This window comes from Mesoplodon bidens, assembly GCF_964165515.1.
Source record: "Mesoplodon bidens genome assembly, chromosome: 9".
Lineage (NCBI taxonomy): Eukaryota > Metazoa > Chordata > Mammalia > Artiodactyla > Ziphiidae > Mesoplodon > Mesoplodon bidens.
The window spans coordinates 52,510,048-52,530,449 of record NC_138166.1 but is presented as its reverse complement, the minus strand read 5'-3'; the positions used below and the strand labels follow the sequence as shown (position 1 = coordinate 52,530,449).

At 35.0% G+C, this 20,402-nt stretch overlaps 1 protein-coding gene across 1 annotated transcript in view; it reads left to right on the top strand.

Annotated features, from left to right (window-relative positions):
* The window catches only part of CFAP69 (cilia and flagella associated protein 69), a 70,568-nt gene that overhangs the window by 27,683 nt on the left and 22,483 nt on the right, over window positions 1-20,402 (top strand). Inside the window, exons 7-15 of the mRNA XM_081244772.1 lie at window positions 3,607-3,756; window positions 3,865-4,042; window positions 5,748-5,871; window positions 8,107-8,155; window positions 8,247-8,368; window positions 10,615-10,831; window positions 13,201-13,365; window positions 16,205-16,323; window positions 18,102-18,220. Of these exons, the coding sequence (XP_081100898.1) occupies window positions 3,607-3,756; window positions 3,865-4,042; window positions 5,748-5,871; window positions 8,107-8,155; window positions 8,247-8,368; window positions 10,615-10,831; window positions 13,201-13,365; window positions 16,205-16,323; window positions 18,102-18,220 (1,243 nt within the window). The remainder of the gene's footprint in view (window positions 1-3,606; window positions 3,757-3,864; window positions 4,043-5,747; window positions 5,872-8,106; window positions 8,156-8,246; window positions 8,369-10,614; window positions 10,832-13,200; window positions 13,366-16,204; window positions 16,324-18,101; window positions 18,221-20,402) is intronic.

Here is a 20,402-nt window from a genome sequence, read left to right as displayed (position 1 = left end):
CTTGGAAAGACAGAGTGGGATCACAAATGCAACACATCGGGCTTCCCTGTTGACACAGTGGTTAAGAATCCACCTGCCTAGACAGGGGACGTGGGTTCGAGCCCTGATCTGGGAAGATCCCAGATCTAGGCCACAGCTACTGAGCCTGCGCTCTAGAGCCCGTGAGCCACAACTACTGAAGCCCACGCGCCTAGAGCCCATGCTCTGCAACAAAAGAAGCCACCACAGTGAGAAGCCCATGCACTGCAACGAAGAGTAGCCCCCGCTCGCCACAACTAGAGAAAGCCCGCATGCAGCAGTGAAGACCCAACGCAGCCAAAAATAAATAAATAAATAAATAAATAATTAAATTTAAAAAAATAAATAAATGCAACACATCAAAACAGTTCTTTTGGTAGTCTCAAACTCTTCAGTCATTTTAAACAAAAAAATTTATGTATTTTTTTCAACTTTAGATTTTTATTCTGATGCTAAATATAACAGAATTTTTAAAGTCATACCCAAGTTAGTTTAATTATAATTATTACTATTAATGTTATTTAATACTGTTGATAATATTATTATTTTCTAACATTTATAATTATTCATATTATCTGTCCCACCCAACTAGATGTTAAATTCCTAATGCTAATAACATTCTCTACCATGTTTGGAAAAAGAGTTCTGCATGTTACAGCTAAGGGATCATAATATATAATGATAAAATGAGTCACACTGAAATGGGTGGTATCAAGATAGAGGGCACTTGCAATGTAGAGGATATAATATTACTTAGGATATACTTCCTACCTTCATAGTTTCTGTAATTCATAATCAATCTAGGAAAGGAGAGAAGATATAAAATACATTTTTAAGTTATATGTTCCTTTAGATGGGTGGCAGTAAGACTGGTAGAAAAGAAAGCTAACTTATGAATAGGGAAAAATGGGAGGACATCTGAAGTAGAGAAATGAGTAAAGAAATTATTAACTGTCAGATTTGAGCTATTGATGAGATAAACAGGAGGAAGTGTTTGGTAGATAGTAGACATTGGATACTAAAAGCAGAGACCAGAAATACAGGTTTGGAATTCACCCAAATAGAGATGAAAATTGAAACCATCTGGGTGCTTGAGTTTTCCAGGAGATAAAGCATGTAAGCAGAAAGGGACCAAGAACAGCAACATGGAGAGTGCCCATACTGAGATCTGGGGAAATACAAAACAAAACAAAAAACAATCCAAAGAAACTGGCAATGAAGGAAGGTTCAGAGAGGAGGGGGAAAAGCTAAAGACTGCCATGTCTTGTGTGCCAGTGAATGAAATGTTTGATGAAGGAAGTAGTGGTCTCTGTGTCAAATACTGTATTGGCTTCTGTAATTGAGGAATGAAAACGCCAAATGATGTGATATCTGAAAAGTTGTAGTTCATTTCTGGCAGATCTATTGCCATAAAGTGGTCAGGGCAGATACAGGACTAAAGAATGAGAGGATTGTGAGAATAGAGGCAGTGAATGCAGACTTATATATTAAAATCAGATGAGGAAGAAAAAGAAGGAAAATGGAGAACAATTCAACTGGTAGCAAAATCAAAGAAGATATTTGGTTTTGTTATTATTTATAATTTTTAGGATAGGGAAAAATGAAGTTTTCCCCTATAGGCAGAGGAATAAGAAGCTAGTACATGGAAAATTGGAGGGTGAAATTCCCAAAGAAGGCATGAGAGGATGGAATTAAGAGCACAAGCTTAGGGTTAACCTAGGCAATATATACACAGTCTTTTTAAAATAGAAAGGGAGACAAATGATGTATAAGATATGACAGAGGAGTTAAGGTGCAGAGAAGTGAGGTTGATCTTAATTTGACCAGGCTCTGAAAATTGGGAATCTTAGGCAATGCTCTCACTAGCTGTCACACAGTTGATTTCAGGTGATGGGCATGGCTGGATAGCTGGGACTACAGCTGAAAAGTCCTCAGTAGAGGGCTTCCCTGGTGGCGCAGTGGTTGAGAGTCCGCCTGCTGATGTAGGGGACACGGGTTCGTGCCCCGGTCCGGGAGGATCCCACATGCTGCGGAGCGGCTGGGCCCATGAGCCATGGTCGCTGAGCCTGCGCGTCCGGAGCCTGTGCTCTGCAATGGGAAAGGCCACAGCAGTGAGAGGCCCACATACCGCAAAAAAAAAAAAAAAAAGTCCTCAGTAGAGCAATTGTAAGAGACATAGCGCTGGAGACAGGAATCAGGTCCATGAGCCTTAATCTTACTATATATCCTTCTGTAGAAATGTAAACTCAATAAATAAAGATACAGTAAGTATAAAGTACATTTTGGTTCGTCCATGCATATGACAGGCTATTATGCAAATAAAATCATGATTTGGGAAAATATAGAATGAGAAGAGGCTTACAATAAAATGTTTAGTGGCTTCAGTTGAATGTAAAATTCTGCATACAGTATATTGTTAAAGTTATATGCATACATTAAAAATATCAGTAAGAGATATACCAGATCTACAATAATATGTAACATAGTAGCTGCTTAATAGATATCTATTGATCAAAAAAAAAAAACAAAAGAAATATACCAGAATGTTAAGGTTGTTCTCTCTGGATGGTGAAATTATGCAACTTGTGGTTTTCTCTTTATATTTTTTAAATGCCTAAAGTGAGTAGCTAGGGCCTTACCATAGAGAACCCATCACAGGAATGGACAGGGCCTTGTCCAGTGCTAAAGATCAAATTCAGAAAGACATGACAAACTGACAGACATCTCAGAACTATGGCAAAGTTAAAGAATCTAGTTGGTCTCAAAAGTCAAGAAGTCAGGGAGGTAGATAAGTATGTCACTAAGAGAGAAAATAGCTGCGTCTCACGTGAGCAGGTACCCTCTGCTATGTATTTAATCTCTCTAGTTGAGTGTAGTTGGTCAGGTACCTGTGCAGCTGTATCAAAGGAGAGGTGGTGTTTCTCACAGACGATACAGCAGAAGGAAATTATTATAAGACATGTCGCCAAGAATCAAACTTCCCTAAAATACCATTATATTCACTAGCATTTATCAGAACAGCATTATATTTTCACCTTTTATTTCATCACCAAATTATGTAATTATGGTCCCTTGAAAGCACTAAAGTAATGTATTGACTTGAATAGTGAAAACATTTAGTATTTGTAATCATGCCATTTTCCTTTATGGAAAGGTATATCTAGAGAAAAGAAATATTGTTCTTTTTTAGAATTTAATATATGCCTCCAACTCTGCAGTTCTATTTCAAATGCTACACCAGGGATCAGCAAACTATGGACCCCAGGCCAAAATTGGCCCTCTGTAAATAAACTTTTATTGGAACACAGCCGTGCCCACTTATTTTTGTATGGTTTATGCCTGCTTTCATGCTATGGTAGCAGAGTTGAGTATTTGAGAGAGAAATCTTATAACCTGCAAAGCCTAAAATACTGATACCTGGCCTTTTATAGAAGTTTGCCAATCCCTGTGCTATACCATTTTAACATGCCATACACTTTTTTAAAGTTTTTGTTGTTGCTGTTGTTTAATGTTTACTCATTCTTTTGTTTAATGTAGATGATTACTATGTGAAATAATTGTACATATTTATTCACTAATTGTTGTTAGGTTACCAGCAGGCTAGTTCATCATATAAGATTAAAATGGCTGAAGTTGGAGGATTGGCAAAAACAATGGTCCAGTCATTGGTGTTGGTTGAAAATCAACTTGTTGAGAAACTTTGGGTACTTAAAACTCTACAACATCTCTCAGCTTCTGGTTTGTATATTATTGTACATATTTGAACACTTCATTCTCAACGATTTTTGTTTTTATCTAGTAATGTCAAGACTGTACAGCATAAATAATTTTAAAATTTATTTTCAGAAGTTAATTGTACTTTAATGGTGAAAGCCCAAGCAGCCAGTGGAATCTGTGCTCATCTCAATGACCCAGATCCCTCTGGACAGCTTCTATTTCGTTCATCTGAAATACTTTGGAACTTATTGGAAAAATCTTCAAAAGAAGAAATCATACAACAGCTTAGTAACTTGGAATGTTTGCTGTAAGTATATGTGGTTGGATAGGAATTTTTAATCTTAAAACGATAGCCAGTGACATAACTAAATTTTTTTTAAATTTATGTTCAATTAGGCTTTTGATTCATGTAATGGCTATGTTTCAGGACATTTTTTTGTACCATGGTATAAATGCATCTGCACAATAACAAGTCTTTTTTTTTTTTTCTACGTGGAAGGCTTTTAAAGTAGCTTGTTAACAAAACTAAATTATGTCCTTGAGTATGTATAAAGTAAAATTAGATATTTAAAACAACTATTTCATTTGTTCATTCAGTAAACCTATTTTTGAGTACTTACTGTCTTCCAGATACTACAGTAAGCATTAGCAATAAAATATGAGTGAGCCTTTAAGTTACTTATTCATATATTCATCAAATAATTATTGTCTGTTCTGTGCCAAGTTCAGTACTAGGCTGTGGAAATACAACTGAAAACAATACAGAAATGGCCTCTGCTTTCATGGCACTTGCATTATGTTAAGAGAGAGAGACAAGTAAATAGGCAACTAAAAGAGAGCATACTAAATGTTATGAAAGAGATTACTGCAAGGTCCTTCATGTTCTCCCGAAGATGGTGGATCAGCACAGTTTTGTTTGCAAGCGACTGAACCCCCAACCCAACTGATATAAACCGAATAGGAAATTTTATGGGCTCGTGTAACTACAAAGTCAAGGATAAAACTGGTTTCATGTGCAGCTGTATTCAAGCCTCAGCAAATATCAGGACTTGGGCCCTCTTCATCCCTCTGCACTATTTTCCACTGTGTTGGCTTTAGTCTCAAGATCCATATGGTAAGACCTACGAAGTCTAGCTTCACGTAATCACAACCCCAAACCAAGCAGAAGATAAGACTTGCTATTCCAAAAGCTCAAAGAAAATTCTTCTAATTGAGTCCCTGTTGACCCTTAGTGGTCTGGTGTTGGCCATATGCCCATTTCAGAGTGAGTTACAGTGACAAAAAGAAGGAATGCTCGAACTCGCTTCCTTTTAGTTGAAGGCAGCTTTACAAGACCAAAAAGTGTGTAAAGAGTGAATGCCTAAATAAAAATAAGGGTACTATTATCACAAGAAGGGCAAGTGGCTCCTAGAAGATAAAGCAACAAATGCCCATTGTACAGGGAACCTGACCCAGACTTGGAGAGTTAATCAGCACTTCCTAATAAACCCTAATCTGGTATCTGAATGATAAATGTGACTTAGCAACACAAGAGTTCTGCATGCAGAGAGGATCCTAGACAGGGGAACAGAAGTGAAAGAAGAATTTAGCAAAATCAAAAAATTGAAAGAAATTCAATATAGTGAGAGCAAAAAGTACAGGGTAGAATAGTGAGAGATGAAGCTAACAGTGTTAGCAGGGACTGTAACATGAAAGGCCTGATAATGCTTGGTAGGGAGGTAGGACTTTATCCTAAGAACAAAGAAAAGCCTTTAAGTATCAGTAATTTTAAAAAGGAAAATGACGTCATTGAATCTTTATTTTAGAGCAGTCACTTTGACCACCAAGTATAGATTGGACTGAGGGATTCTTATCTAGTCCCTCAGTGAACTAGAGGCAGATTTGTAAAGATAGAAAAGATTAGAAATATTTTGAAATGAGTAGTAAAATGTAAAAAGGGAGATTTTGTAGGTAGACACTTAGGTGGTATTTCCATAGAAATATGGCTTTAAAGATACGACTTCACTTTTTAGGGCTTTGAAGAAAGCATTTAAAAATCTGTTTACAAGAGGTCTTAGTCATTATGATCGTCAGCTTAGAAATGACATATTAGTGATCACAACAATTATATCTCAAAATCCTGGAGCACCAATGATTGTAAGTATGAATCAAATTGCATTTTAATTCTAATTGTGGAAGTGGTGGGTGTGGGGGGAGGAGGGAGTCCTGAACTGTGTTGTAACATTTATGTACTTTGTTGTAATGCCAAGTTATATTGTAATGTCATTATGGTCACCAGTATACTTGCACTCTGCCAGTTCTTCTTTGCATCCCTTTGGAAGGTTGAGATCCTCCTCGTATATTATAATTTACTCACAAATATAATTTACTCAGCTGGGCATAAGACCTAAATAGACATTTCTCCAAAGAAGACAAACAAACGGCCAATAGGCACATGAAAATATCCTCCTCATTGCTAATTATTAGAGAAATGCAAATCAAAACTACAATGAGGTACCACCTCACACTGGTCAGAATGGCCATCATTAAAAAGTCTACAGAAAAACAGGGACTTCCCTGGTGGTCCAGTGGGTAAGGCTCCATGCTTCCAATACAGGGGGCTCAGGTTCAATTCCTGGTCGGGGGTCGGGGAACTAGATCCTGCATGCATGCCATGATGAAGAGTTTGCATGCCGCAACTAAGAGGTCTGCATGTCACAACTAAAAAGATCCCGCATGCTGCAACTAAAGATCCAGCATGCCCCAGTGAAGATCCCATGTACTGCAACTAAGACCCGGCGCAGCCAAGATAAATAAATATTAAAAAAAAAAAAGTCTACAAAAAACAAATGCTGGAGGGGGTGTGGAGAAAAGGGAACCCTCCTACACTGTTGGTGGGAATGTAAATTGGTGCAGCCACTATGGAAAACAGTATGGAGGTTCCTCAAAAAACTAAAAATAGAGTTGCCATATGCTCCAGCAATCCCACTTCTGGGCACATATCAGACAAAGCTATAATTTGAAAAGATACATGCACCCCTGTGTTCATAGCAGCACTATTTACAATAGCCAAAACATCGACAGATGAATGAATAAAGAAGATGTACATATATACAATGGAATACTACTCAGCCATAAAAAAGAATGAAATAATGCCATTTGCAGCAACATGGATGGACCTAGAGATTATCATACTAAGTCACACAGAGAAAGACAAATACCATATGATGTCACTTATATGTGGAATCTAAAAACAACACAAATGAGCATATCTATGAAACAGAAACACACTCACAGATATAGAGAATAGACTTATGGTTGCCGAGGGGGTAGGGGAGGGAAGGATTGGGAATTTGGGATTAGCAGATGCAAACTATTATATATAGGATGAATAAACAGCAAGGTCCTACTGTATAGCACAGGGAACGATATTCAGTATCTTATGATAAACCATAATGGAAAAAATATGAAAAAGAATATGTATAACTGAATCACTTTGCTGTACAGCAGAAATTAACACAACATTGTAAATCAACTAGACTTCAATAAAATAAAAAAAAAAACAGTCATGGAATTTATACTGTGCAAATGGGGAAAACGTCCTACCTAGCTGCCTAGTCAAGGTTGCAATGTGTAGGTGGGCCTATGTTTCTGTGGAAGCCCCTGGTCAGTCAATAAATTCTCATTAGCATCCTTGCAAACATTCAGGTGAATTCCATGAATGTGAGTCAATAGGAATAACATCTTCACATTTTAAAGAAACCATATGGATCTTAAAGTAATAGGAATATATAGTTGCAAACTCAAAAGCCCAAGGGTTGTCCCTATAAATTCTCCCTAATGTCCGAAGTCCAACTAGGATATCTCTGTCAGGAATGAGTTCCCTCATGCTGAAATGTTTTCTGGTCATTCTTCAGGGCTTTTCATGTTAAGTAGGAATTGTTTGTTGTCTCTTGACCAAACCTTTGACATATTTGAGAGTAGTAGTAGGGTCAGGGTGGGGAGCCAGGGGGTGTTTAAGAAGAAAAGCTGTTGAAAATAACTGTTTTCTTCCCTTCTTTCGTCCCTTGAAGGTATAGGTAATGAATTACATAAGTTACTTCTAGCAGTACGTTTTGGGTTCTTACCAAATTTTAAACAGCATCTTGTAAAATATTCATAGAATAATGTAATATATTTCTTAGAACCTACAGAAGTAAGTTTAATATTAAATAAATTACAAGTTTATCTGGCTATATGCTTTTATTTTCTTTCTTTCATCCCTTATTATTAGATGAATGACAAGGAGAGTCTGATAAAAAAATACCTACATATTAAGTAAATATGGGCATCTGTAACTTAATTTCCATATAATTAATTCATCCTTCTGTTTATTTTGTGTATTTATATTAGGAGTGTGGCTTTACCAGGGATTTGATATTATTTGCAACCTTTAATGAAGGTAAAAACCATAAAACTTTCAACTTATAATTAATGAGTCATACATCATTTCAGCTTTTATTTTACTCTGCCTTTTTTTTCCCCTCTCACAGTTAAAAGCCAAAATCCTTTGGTAAAAGGTCTTAAGTTTTCTAATTCCTACGAAGATTTTGAGTTGAAGAAATTGCTATTCAATATAATTGTAACCTTTTGTAAAGATTTATCTACTATACAGGTAAAAAGTAATCAAAATTAAAATTAAAATTGTCTCACTTTGTAGTATGACTTTTTAAAAGCCACGGCTGCAAATCTTTCATCAGCCCGTATATTTACCATAGAAGGTAACAAACTCGTATTCACTGGAATTTCACTTTTTCAAAATTTCTCTTATCTATTAATGAACAGTGAATTTACCTAAATTTAAACCACATAAACCAAGGAAAAGCAGGAGAACTGTGGTGATTTATTTATATATTTAGAGCTCCTGAATAAGAGAACATAAACTGAAAGAAAATCCATATAGGCCCACCCAGCCTAATAGTCTATCTTTGACCATAGTAATGAGGGATGATTTAATGCTGGAGGAAATTGCTCATCTCTATGCTGCCCATCTCAAACTGTATGAACCTGCTTTTTCTCCACACAAATCTAACCTCCTTATGTACATATTTTTATTACCCATGAATTATCTTAATACTTTATATCCTACATAAAGCATGGTGTAATTTGAAGAGCACTGGAAATGAATTTCACTTCTGTCTTATCACCTACTAGCTGTATGGCCTTGGCAAAGTCACCTAAACTTTCTGAGGCTCAGTTCCTCCTTCTGTTGTGAGACTGAGATAAAGGCTTTGTAAACTATAAAGCAACAGAAAAAAATATACTACTTACTAACAATTCCATTAGTTTAGTTATTACTGCATTAATTGAAATTTCATTTTAGTCTTAAAACTCTTTCAAGTTCCAAGGGAGGATTCATTCTATCAATTTCATTAGTGATAATATAAACGTGGTATAATATGGTGCTTAAGGCTTTAGTCAGGTGGAATCCAGTGCTGTCGCTTTCTAGCAATGTGATCTTGAATACATAGTTTAGCGTCTCTAAATTCCAGTTATCTCAACTTCAAAGTGGGGAAAACACCTATCTCATGGACTTATTATGAGGATTAAAAGAGCTAAAAACAATTTTTTTTGGTAATGCCACTTTGAAGAATATACTAAAAAATGCTCAGAAAAAAATGTCTTTACAGTTATAACTTTATTATTCATATCAAAAACATATACTCCATAGAAGCTAAATGTATTTTCTGAAATGCAATATAGAAAATCATTCAATAGAATATGGTTTATTATTATAGTGGAGTACTATATAACTATTAAAATGACAGATACAAAGATAATAAAATTTACACTATAGTTTATAAACCAATTTTATTCGACAACAAAGTCAAATGGCACAAAGACTGATAAGCTTCTTGAAGCACTATGTGAGCAGTGGAATCAGCTATTTTTTTTCTGTCATATGTTTGTGTTTGTGGCTCAGTAATGGTAGTGATAATAAATACGTGTACTGTTATTTGCAGTTCACAGAGTATTTCAAAAAAATTATCCACTTACTACTTAGAGCAGTGCTAGAACCAATTGTTGTTCTTGTTTTCTCAGTTCTAAATCTTGTGCACTTTCCATGTGGAATAGTAGAAAATTTAGAAAAATTCATAGATTTATTGTGAAAAAGTCTTTGTAGAATAATGCCAGATGAAAAGAAAATTGAATAGAATATAGCAATGGTGTGTTACTATCTTGTGAACCATAAATATACATCAATCAGAATCAGCTATAATATTAACTTGATTGTCATATTATAATAGCTTTGCATTTTTGTTTTATTTTTATTGACATCATGGATTCAGTACAGTTTTAAAATTCTTGGCGTGTAATTAACTATGGCTTGTGACCTGACTGGTATTCACTGGATAGAGTATTTGTATAAGTTCTGTTGCCTGTGCTTAAAAATAGCCATAGTCTATTATCATAACTTCAGACAAAATTGATTTCTTAAAGTATATATACAATTGAGTCTCTGAAATGTTTCCTTTAAGAAACAAAAGTAAGGAAGACAGAAATAACCACCAGTTTATTTGCTCTAAATTTTTGACTCTTGTGGTTTTATCATAAGTGGGAGGTAAATTGCATATATAAGCAGCATAGATTAAAAAAACTAATACTTATTTTATATTATTGTCATCCATAGAGTGTATATCCTAGAAAGGGGGATCATAGTGAAATGTTGTTATTAGTGAGTTTGGTTTTGGGTTTTTTAATTTTTGGTACTTAGCATAGCTTGGAATCTTTAGGAAGAAAGTATTTTGAAATGATCATCAATAACACATCAAATTGGAAATCTTTTATTAAATTTTCTTATATTAAATAAAATTGTTTTAATTATGTTTCTAACATAGTACTTTTTGCCCTTTCTCATAGCTATTAATTGATGGCAAAGTTATTTTGGCTTTGTTTACCTATGTTAAAAAGCCTGAGAAACACAAAATAGTTGAATGGTCTGCAGCACAGTATGAAGAATTACAACTGCATGCAATTGCCACTTTGTCATCAGTGGCTCCTTTTTTAATAGACGAGTACATGTTGTATCAGGGAAATGCTCACGTCCTTGCATTTTTAGAATGGTGTGACAGTGAAGGTAAGTGGCCTTTCAGATTCCTGTCAAAATTCTAATCTACATATCTCAACTGAATGGCGGTGTAGAAAAAGAAATACAATTAAAAGGAGAACTAACAATGTAGATCTGGCCTTCTGTGACCTTAATATGTTTAAATGGTGTTTTAAGGGAAAAAGCCTGAGATTTCATTTATAGTCAGACATTAGTAAATGTTAGCTATAGTTGATGCATACCTTTCAGCAAAATAAATCATTCATATAAACTGATTTAAATTTTTATATTATTAGGCCTATCCGATAATTATACTGTCCTGTAATATTTTAATTAGTCATTCAACAAATATTTATTGAATGCCTACTAGTAACCATATATTGTTTTAGCTACTAACGAAACATTTATGTTCAAAATAAATGAAGTCCATACCTTCATGGAGCTTCAGATCTAGATCTCTAGCCACAGGTAGTCTGCCAAGTTAGCAGAGCCCTAATTTGTATGAATATTTCATTTCAATTCTCATAATTCTTAGAAGGGAAATAAGAAATACATTCTTTTTAAAAAAGAATTATAAGTAAGATACTGTATTCTTCTCTGGTAGTAACTTTGCTCTGGAAATAATTTTGTATGGTACATTTTCATTAGATCAAGAATAGCACTCATCCATGAGGAAGAAAAAATTATAGCTTATTTTTATTCTCTAGTTTTTAATATGCTGAGTTACTAAATTTAGTCATGTTAAATTACTGTGCATTAAATAAAACAATTCTCCTGTCTCTCCTTTATATTATTTATGTTTACAGAAGTCTATAAGGCAAAAAAAAGGAAATGCTGCCTAACAAGAAGAAGCCTGATAGCTAACAGTTATTGAGTACCTACTATGTGATAGGCCTTAACCCCCTCAGCAGTATTAAACCATTTAGGCCTCACAACAAATCTAGGAGTTATAGGTTCTATTATTAGCCCTGTTGGTCAGTGGGTAGAACTCAGTCAGAGAAGTAAAATAACTTGTTCCTTGCCACATAGTAAGTGATTTAATGCAGGCAGTCTAGCTCCAGAATCCACATTTCTAAACCTATACACACTACTGAGAACAGTATTTTGAACTTTTTTTTAGCATTAAACAAAAAGCTACTTCTAAAAGAACCTTTCAAAGAAAGCATATTATAACGAAGAAAGAGAACTTGCCTTGTTATTTATCAAGACTGACCATAAAGCTATAGTAATTAAAATTGTATGGTACTTGACCAGGCATAGACCAGTGGAATGGAATATATGGGAGGCTGGCATCATCAAAGATGATATTGCCAATCTATGAGAGAAGGATGGTGCTCAGGCAGTTGGCCCTCCCTGTGAAAAAATAAAAATTAGATCCTTTCAACTTGTTTAAAAAAGTCAATTGCAAAATGAATTAAAGCCCTAAATGCAAAAAGTTAAACTGTAAAAATCTTAGAAGAAAACATGGGAAATTATCTTTATGAATAACAGGGTAGAAACAGACTTTTTAAATAAGAGGAGCTTAAACTATAAAAAAGATTATTAAAGATTATTAAATGTATTAACTACTGTAAAACAGAAATATCTGTATGACAAAATCTGAGTAAGATAACAATCTATAAATTGAGGGAAGACATTTACTCACCACTCTGACTGATAAATGATTAGAATTCAGCTTCATAAAGAACTCCTACATATCAAAAAGAAAATAACTGAGTAGAGAAGTAGGCAAACAATAGAGATTTCCAAGAAAATTCTTCAAAATTTTTGGAGAAAATCTCAAATTTTCAAAAAAAATTAAAAGACACTCAACCCACTGGTAATCAGAGAAATGTAATTGCTCTGCAAATTAAGATAACAATGAACTACCATTTCACATTTAATAGATTGGGAAAAATCTATTTCTTATAGAATGTATCCATAAAACCACTTTGGGGAACAATTTGGCAACTTTAATAAAATTCCATGTGGGTATATGATTCTGGTGTCACAGGTGAAACACTTCTCAGTGGGAACAAGAGGACATGAACTAGAATGTCCATTGTAGCAATTTGTACTAGTGAATGGATAAACTGTTACTTATAAACTGGATGTGGAAAGCAGTTAAAACTGAGTGATCTAGATCTACTTGTAACAATGTGAATAATTTTAAAAATACAACGAGTAACAGAAACAAGTTACCAAAGATACATACCATAATGATACATTTGAGTAAAATTTAAAAACACATATTTCTGTACTGGAAATAGAAAGAGGAGGGGGATGGAATCATATTTACTCCTCTAAAAAAAAAACCTAAAGTATGACAAAATTTTAACATCTCTTTAAACTTATATAGATATAAAAGATGTCTAATCTAAATTTCTTGATGTAAAGTAACTATTAATATTTCTCTACAGATTCCTTCTTTAGTCATGGGAACAGTTTTCATGGTACAGGTGGCCGTGGAAACAAGTTTGCCCAGATGCGTTACAGTTTAAGACTCTTGAGAGCCATGGTCTACCTTGAGCATGAGACCATAAACAAGGATCTTTGTGAAAAGAGAGCAATTCAGCAACTGATAGGTAAAAACATAACATGTTTGTGTCCTGATGAAAGTAGAATGTTTATAAATTAGAACTTTTGTTTGAAATGTTTTTCTACACATTTATTTTGTCCTATAGCTGACAAACTCCTGAATATTTTCTTGATTTTTGTTTCATACTGTTACTATAAATTAGTTTGTCTTTACTGAAACATCATGATCACTTATCCTTTAAACATTTGTTTACTTAATTCAGATACCGTTTCATTTAGGATTATCTTTATCTTTTTTTTTTTTTTAATGGGCTAGTGTTATATTTCACTCTTCTAGGAGTAAGATCACCACTTTTTGGCCAGGCCTTTTGGAGTCATTTTAAAAGAGCATTTTCCAGTGCATTTGACATTACCAGAACACTGGTACGCTGCTATATACAGAAATGTACATACGTTTTCTGATGTGAAATATCAGGATATCCTTAATTTTCAGCTTAAAGTGTTGACTGTGCTAAGTCACTTTATCTCCAATATACATACATGCAAGCTCAGTGTAAAATTCAGAACCCCTAAGCAAAAGCTTTCTACCTTTTGTTATTTAAAAAATAAATAGTTCTCTGGCCCTAACCTTTCCTGACTTTGAGAAGTAAGAGCTATGTTTGTCATATCCATGTTCAGTGACTGCCTCATGAGTAGGTGATATAATTTGCTGGATGTCAATTAATTACAAATGCTTACTCAAAAACTCTTCTACCTGTTCAGTGCCTTCTCTTCCATCATTAGTGGATTGGGGTGGTGCCCTCTAATAATAATACTAGTAAGCAAAATGAGGATATTGAAAAAGGGGCTAGGCAAAAACATTCACTCTCTTGATGAGCTTACTGGGGGATGACCAAACCTGAAAGTAGATTTTATCACTTCTGTGCACATTTCATGATACAGAACTCAGTGTGAAGGCCCCAGCCTAACTGGATGAATACAATTTTCCATATATCCAAGAAGAGGTCTTAATCTTACCTGGGTAGCAAGTAGGGAAGGGAAAGCAAATAGCAAGGGTTCTTTTCTTCTCAGGACCTTTCCCTTTAACTTGAAAGAAGCTGATCTTTATTATGTGAGTTCCTAGGGGCAGGAACCTTCTCTTACAGAGTCTAACAGAGGCTCTATAGTAGTAATAAGCTCAACAAATAGTAATTGCACTGTAAATGTAAATGTTTATACACCTGTTGTGTAGGCACTGGTGTCATAAACATGTATAGAACAGAACTCTCAGGACCTTGCCTTAATGAAAACAAAAGGAAAGATATATGTCACAGAAAGATAGCATGCATTATCCTGCACTGTTAGTAAGGCACCTAGTGAGTAATACAGAGAGTAAATGCCACAGGGTAGTTTTCAATGCTGGGCAATCTTAACAAGAATCTTTATGAGTTAGGGTGTGAGGGTAAGGCTGGTTTCAAGAGGGAAAAAAAGAGAGAGAGAGAGAGAGATGGTCTTTCAAGCAAGGGGACAGCATAAACAGAGACATGAAGCCAAAATATACATGATGATGTGTTCAGAGCTAGCTTAAGTGGAGTCAAAGTTTTATGAAGACAAATAATATGAGATAAAGTTAATTGTCTAGTCAGAGGCCAAGCTAGAAAGAGTTTTGAATGGCATACCATAATAGAGTTTGAACTTCATTCTCTTTAAGCATGGGGAGCTATTAGTGGTTTGGACTAGGGAAGTTATATGTGCAATGCTATTTTAGAAAGAGGAAATCTGAAAAATATATCCAATGGTTAGAATAGAGCAAGGAGAGGGTAAATGTAGGGAGTTAAAGGATACCGAAATATTAAGAAAATAATTCAGTATTAACATAACATTTATTACAGACAACAGGGAAAGTGACATCCCTGTACACAGGTAGCAAGAAGAGGAGATAATCTAGAAAGGAGAAGCAGATGCAAGGCCAGCCAGGTTGGATTCCTAGAAGGTGTCCTAATAAGGGAGCATAGGCCCTCTGTCCATGGCATGCCTCTGCCCTGGCCTCCAGCATGCTCACCTAGCCTTCCTAGCCTCTGATCCTTCACCTACTGTAATTCATCCTAACAGGACCAAGAATTGTCCCTTCAGAGCCAACAGTGGAAATAGGCTGTGATTTCCATGGTCCTTTTACTTTGAAACATAGATCCACACCTTCCTGCTAATGCCAGTGATCCCTTAGTAACTGAGGAAAAATGACTTTTGTTCCTTATACAAAGCTTAAAGGAAAAGTCCTTTTTTTGAGGCAAAATTTTATTGTGAATGACATTCCATCAGTGTAAGTGGCTATTTTCAAGTCTTTTAAAATTTTGATTCGAAGGGGAGCTTTTAAAGAACATGGGAATATTGCTACCTAAGTTGTTGAAGATGCCTTCAAGTGGACATAAGGAGATGATGCAGAAAGAAGTAACAGGAATAGAAAACGTACTTAGGGATGTCTTCCGCCTTTGCTTAAGATTTACCCTGTTAACCACAAGGACAAGAAGAGATGAGGCAAGCTATGATCAGGCATTTTGGTCATATATTTGCAAAGGCACGCATCTTTGCCTCATGAAACTGCATATTTACAAACAGTTTTGTTTGCTTGGTGAAGTATCAGGTTGTTAAGGGCTTCTTTTAATGACACGCCATTAATTATGTACTAGAAATTCTATATATATGGGGCTACTGATTGTATTGAGATCCCAATGAATCCATTTATCATCTTCTGTCTACAGCTTCTAGGAAAACATACAATGAAAATAGCCCTTTTAAAAGTAGTCTTTCTAGTTGAAATTTTATAAGAAAGAATTTCAGAACAGTAATTGATCAAAATAGAAATACAATGTTCAATAACTTTACATTCTTTAACTTTTTTCAAATCAGGAATCTTTAAAAATACAATAAGCAAGTATAATGATAAGGAAGAGGCCATTCTTTTGGAAATCCAATCTGATATTTTACTTATTTTATCTGGTCTCTGTGAACATCATATTCCTAGGAAGGTATGTATGCCTGTGAATCAAAGTTTTGTTCAGATCTCTCAATCACATAACACTATGAACTTTTTCTTAGTAAATGTCCATAAATGTTGGTGTTTTTTTAACCTTACGAAGATTTAATATTCTTTTTTAAGAGTATAATTACATACAGTAAAGTATATAGATCTTAAATATATAGTTTGATAGGTTTTGACAAATGTATACATCCACTTAACCAATATCGCAATTAAAATACAGAATTTTTTTTTTTTGGTACGCGGGGCTCTCACTGTTGTGGCCTCTCCCGTTGCGGAGCACAGGCTCCGGACGCGCAGGCTCAGCGGCCATGGCTTACGGGCCCAGCCGCTCCACGGCATCCGGGATCTTCCCGGACCGGGGCACAAACCCGCGTCCCCTGCATCGGCAGGCGGACTCTCAACCACTGTGCCACCAGGGAAGCCCCAAATATAGAATATTTTTATCTCCCTGTAAAATTCTTTCATGCCGCTTAGCAGCCATGCCCCCACTTGCCTACAGGCAACCACTTTTCTGAGTTCTATTCCCATAAATTAGTTTTGCCTATTTTATAACTTTATACGAATGGAATCACATAATTATTTACTCTATTAGTTCTTGTTTCTATCAGCCAGCACCATATTTCTGAAATATATCCATGTTGTTGCATGTATCAATAATTCATTCCTTTTTATTGCTGAATAGTATTGTATGAATACAACAAAATTTGTTTCTCTATTCCCTTATTGATAAACATTTAGGTTGATTCCATTTGGGACTACTATGTTTAAAGCTTTAATTAACATTCTTGTACTAGTCTTTTCGTGGACATAATGCTTTAACTTCTCTTGTATAAATACCTAGGAGTGCAACTAATGGATCATAAGATAGGTGTATGTTTTGAAGAAACTGGCAAATAGTTTTCCAGAGTGGCTGTACCATTATAAATGATGTTTTGGGTTTGAATTGGGTTCATACCTAAAATTAAAAGTTAGAAAAAGAGATTAATTCCCTTTGATCTTTTTAATGCCATAGCAAACTCTGAGTCTCAGAGATTAATAACTTAAATAGCAAGACATAGATTATGAAGGTTTCAAGGTTCAATTATGAAGGTTTCAATAGAGTGATTGAGGGAGAGGCAAAAAAGAACAGTAAACACATACTTAGCTCCAAGCTTTGGTGGAACTTCTTATATTCTACCACCCTGAGCCTGTGTTCTTCTGGAAAATACTCATAGTCTTGCTTACTGGGAACCAGAACTGAACGACAGGACAATAGGAAAGGTACTTGGTAATAGACAAATATTAATTGGTGAAAACATCACATAAATTATTAAAGGTTTTAACTGCTATTTATAAATTTATTTCTCTCGGGAACATTGGAAAATCTTCCATGATAGAATTTTAACCCCTTAAATTAGTTGTTGCTATATAGTACTCATCTGACATGGTGTTAGATTACATTCATTACAATGTGGAAGAAAACCATGGGATAAGTCTTACGGTTTTTTTTTTTTTTTAAAGAAAGAGAAAGGGAAAACATAAAGGGGCATTAAGCTGGCATGTTGATTGATATCCTCTCTAAAATGACTAGCTTTACAATAATTTGTCTTAAATTCCTGAGAACAAGTGAGTACAAATTTGAAAATAAAAATTGTATTACGGTACTATTTTCCTAAAAATGTTGTTGTATTTTTCTGGTAGAAAAAGTTTTAGGGGACTGGATGAAATGGGAAAGGAAAGGATTATTTATTTATTTCAAGAAATACTTTTAAATAAATCTCTTAGGAAATTTTTGGAACTGAAGGAGTGGATATAATTCTTCATGTAATGAAAACAGACCCCAAGAAGTTACAGAGTGGATTAGGCTATAATGTACTTCTTTTTAGTACATTGGACAGCATTTGGTGAGTATTACTGTACCCATGTCAGATAGAATCACAGTAAAAGAAACTTACCTCTTTTGGTAGCTATGTATGCCAATTTTCTTCCCTCAAAACTACAGCAGAAAGATAGCCTCTTTCTTTTCAGTAGTCCAGAAATGACACTATCCTTTGGAAAGTAGTCTTGTCCATCACTCAAATATAAAACCATTCTTGTATCTAAACTTAAATCCTTGTTTTTGTGATTTGAATGAGTTCCATTTTGCCGTGGCCTGGGAAAACACAAACATCTACTATTACTCATACAGTATTCTTATTCTTGAAGACTGCTGAATTCCTCATTCATCTTATCTTAAAAAGTTGAAAACCAGTTGATTAGGTATTTCCTAATCAATATTGTTTCCCAAACATTTTAGCATTCCAAAGGGCAAATATATATAAATACACGCACACACACACACACACACACACACACACACACACACACACACATACACACATATATATATACTACTTAACATTAATTTATGAAATTTTGTCTTGGGGAAAATTAGTTGAGTTTCCTATATCATTAACACAACACATTTCTTCTATTTGGGTGGAATTCATGAGAGCCACACTACAACACATTCGTTTAAAAACAAACAAACAAACAAACAAAAAATTCATGACTATAGACCAAATGGGCCTAACAGGTGTATGTAGAACATTCTACCAATAACAGCAGAAAACATTTTTTTCAATCACTGTGATATTGTGATTTATAATTTAAAAATATGTATTTGGTCCATTTCTAGTACAGAGCTCCTAAAACTCTTATAATTTCTTAATTAATAAGAGCAATGGGAACATCTTTTGTTACAATATTTGGTCTTTTATCCTCAGTTCCTCTAATAGTTTCAGAGTAATAAAGATGAAAGTAGTATCTTTTGTTATTCATAACAAGCCCCTTTCAACTACATCTGAGGTTATGTTAATGACGTGATTTTTGGAAAGCCCCTAGATAACCACAGGATGGGAGCCTGGTTGCCAGGGGAACTAACTATACGTTAATTAAAGGGTTGTAACTTTCAGCTACACCCTCAACCTCCAGGGAGGGGAGAGAGGCTGAAAATTGAGTTTAACCATCAATGGCCACTGATTTCATCAATTACACCTACATAATGAAGCCTCCATAAAAATCCTAAACTATGAGATTGAGAGAGCTTCCAGGTTGGTGAACACTTGGAGGTGCTGAGAGAGGGCATGGAAGCTCCACGCCCCTTCCCCATATACCTTGCCTTGATCATCTCTTCCATCAGGCTGTTCCCAAGTTGGATCATTTTATAATAAACTAGTAATCTAGTAAGTAAACTATTTTCCTGAGATCTGTGAGCTACTCTATAGCTGGTTTATCAGAAGCACAGGTGACAACCTGGACCGGAATTTAAGGTTGGGGAAGGAAAGCAGCACAGTCTTGTGGGACTGAACCCTTAACCTGTGAGATCTGATGCTAACCTAGGTAGATAGTTTCTGAATTGAACTGAATTGTCGGACACCCAGTTAATGTCCACTGAGAATTGAATAATTGGTTTGTGTAGGAAAAACCTACACATTTGGTGGCCCTAAGTGAAGTATTTAGAGTAGTTTTGAGAGGAGACACAGAGTTTTTTTTTTCTTTTTTTTTTTTACGAACAAAAATGGAGCATTCTCTAGGGTAAATCACATGTAAGTTCATAAAACAAGTCTTGAGAAATTTAAGAAGACTGAAATCATTCCTTTCTGACCACAACTGAATACAACTAGAAATCAATAACAAAAGGAAACCAGAAAAACTCACAAATGCATGGAAATCAAACAACACACTCTTGAACAACCATTGGGTCAAAGACAAAAATAAAAGGGAAATTAGAAAATTTCTCAAGAAAAACTAAAATGAAAACACAACATACCTAAACTTACATGATACAGCAAAAGCAGCACTAAGAGGGAAGTTTATAGTGAAAAATCCCTATGTTTAAAAAGAAGGGTCAAACATCCTAACTTTACACCTCAAGGAACTATAAAACAGAACAAACCAAGCCCAAAGTTATCAGAACAAAGGAAATGATAACAATTACGGCAGAAATAAATGAAATAGAGAATAGAAAAACTCAACAAAACCAAGAGTTGCTTCTCTGAAGAGAAACCTTTTTTGAAAATTGACAAAACTTTAGCTAGACTAAGA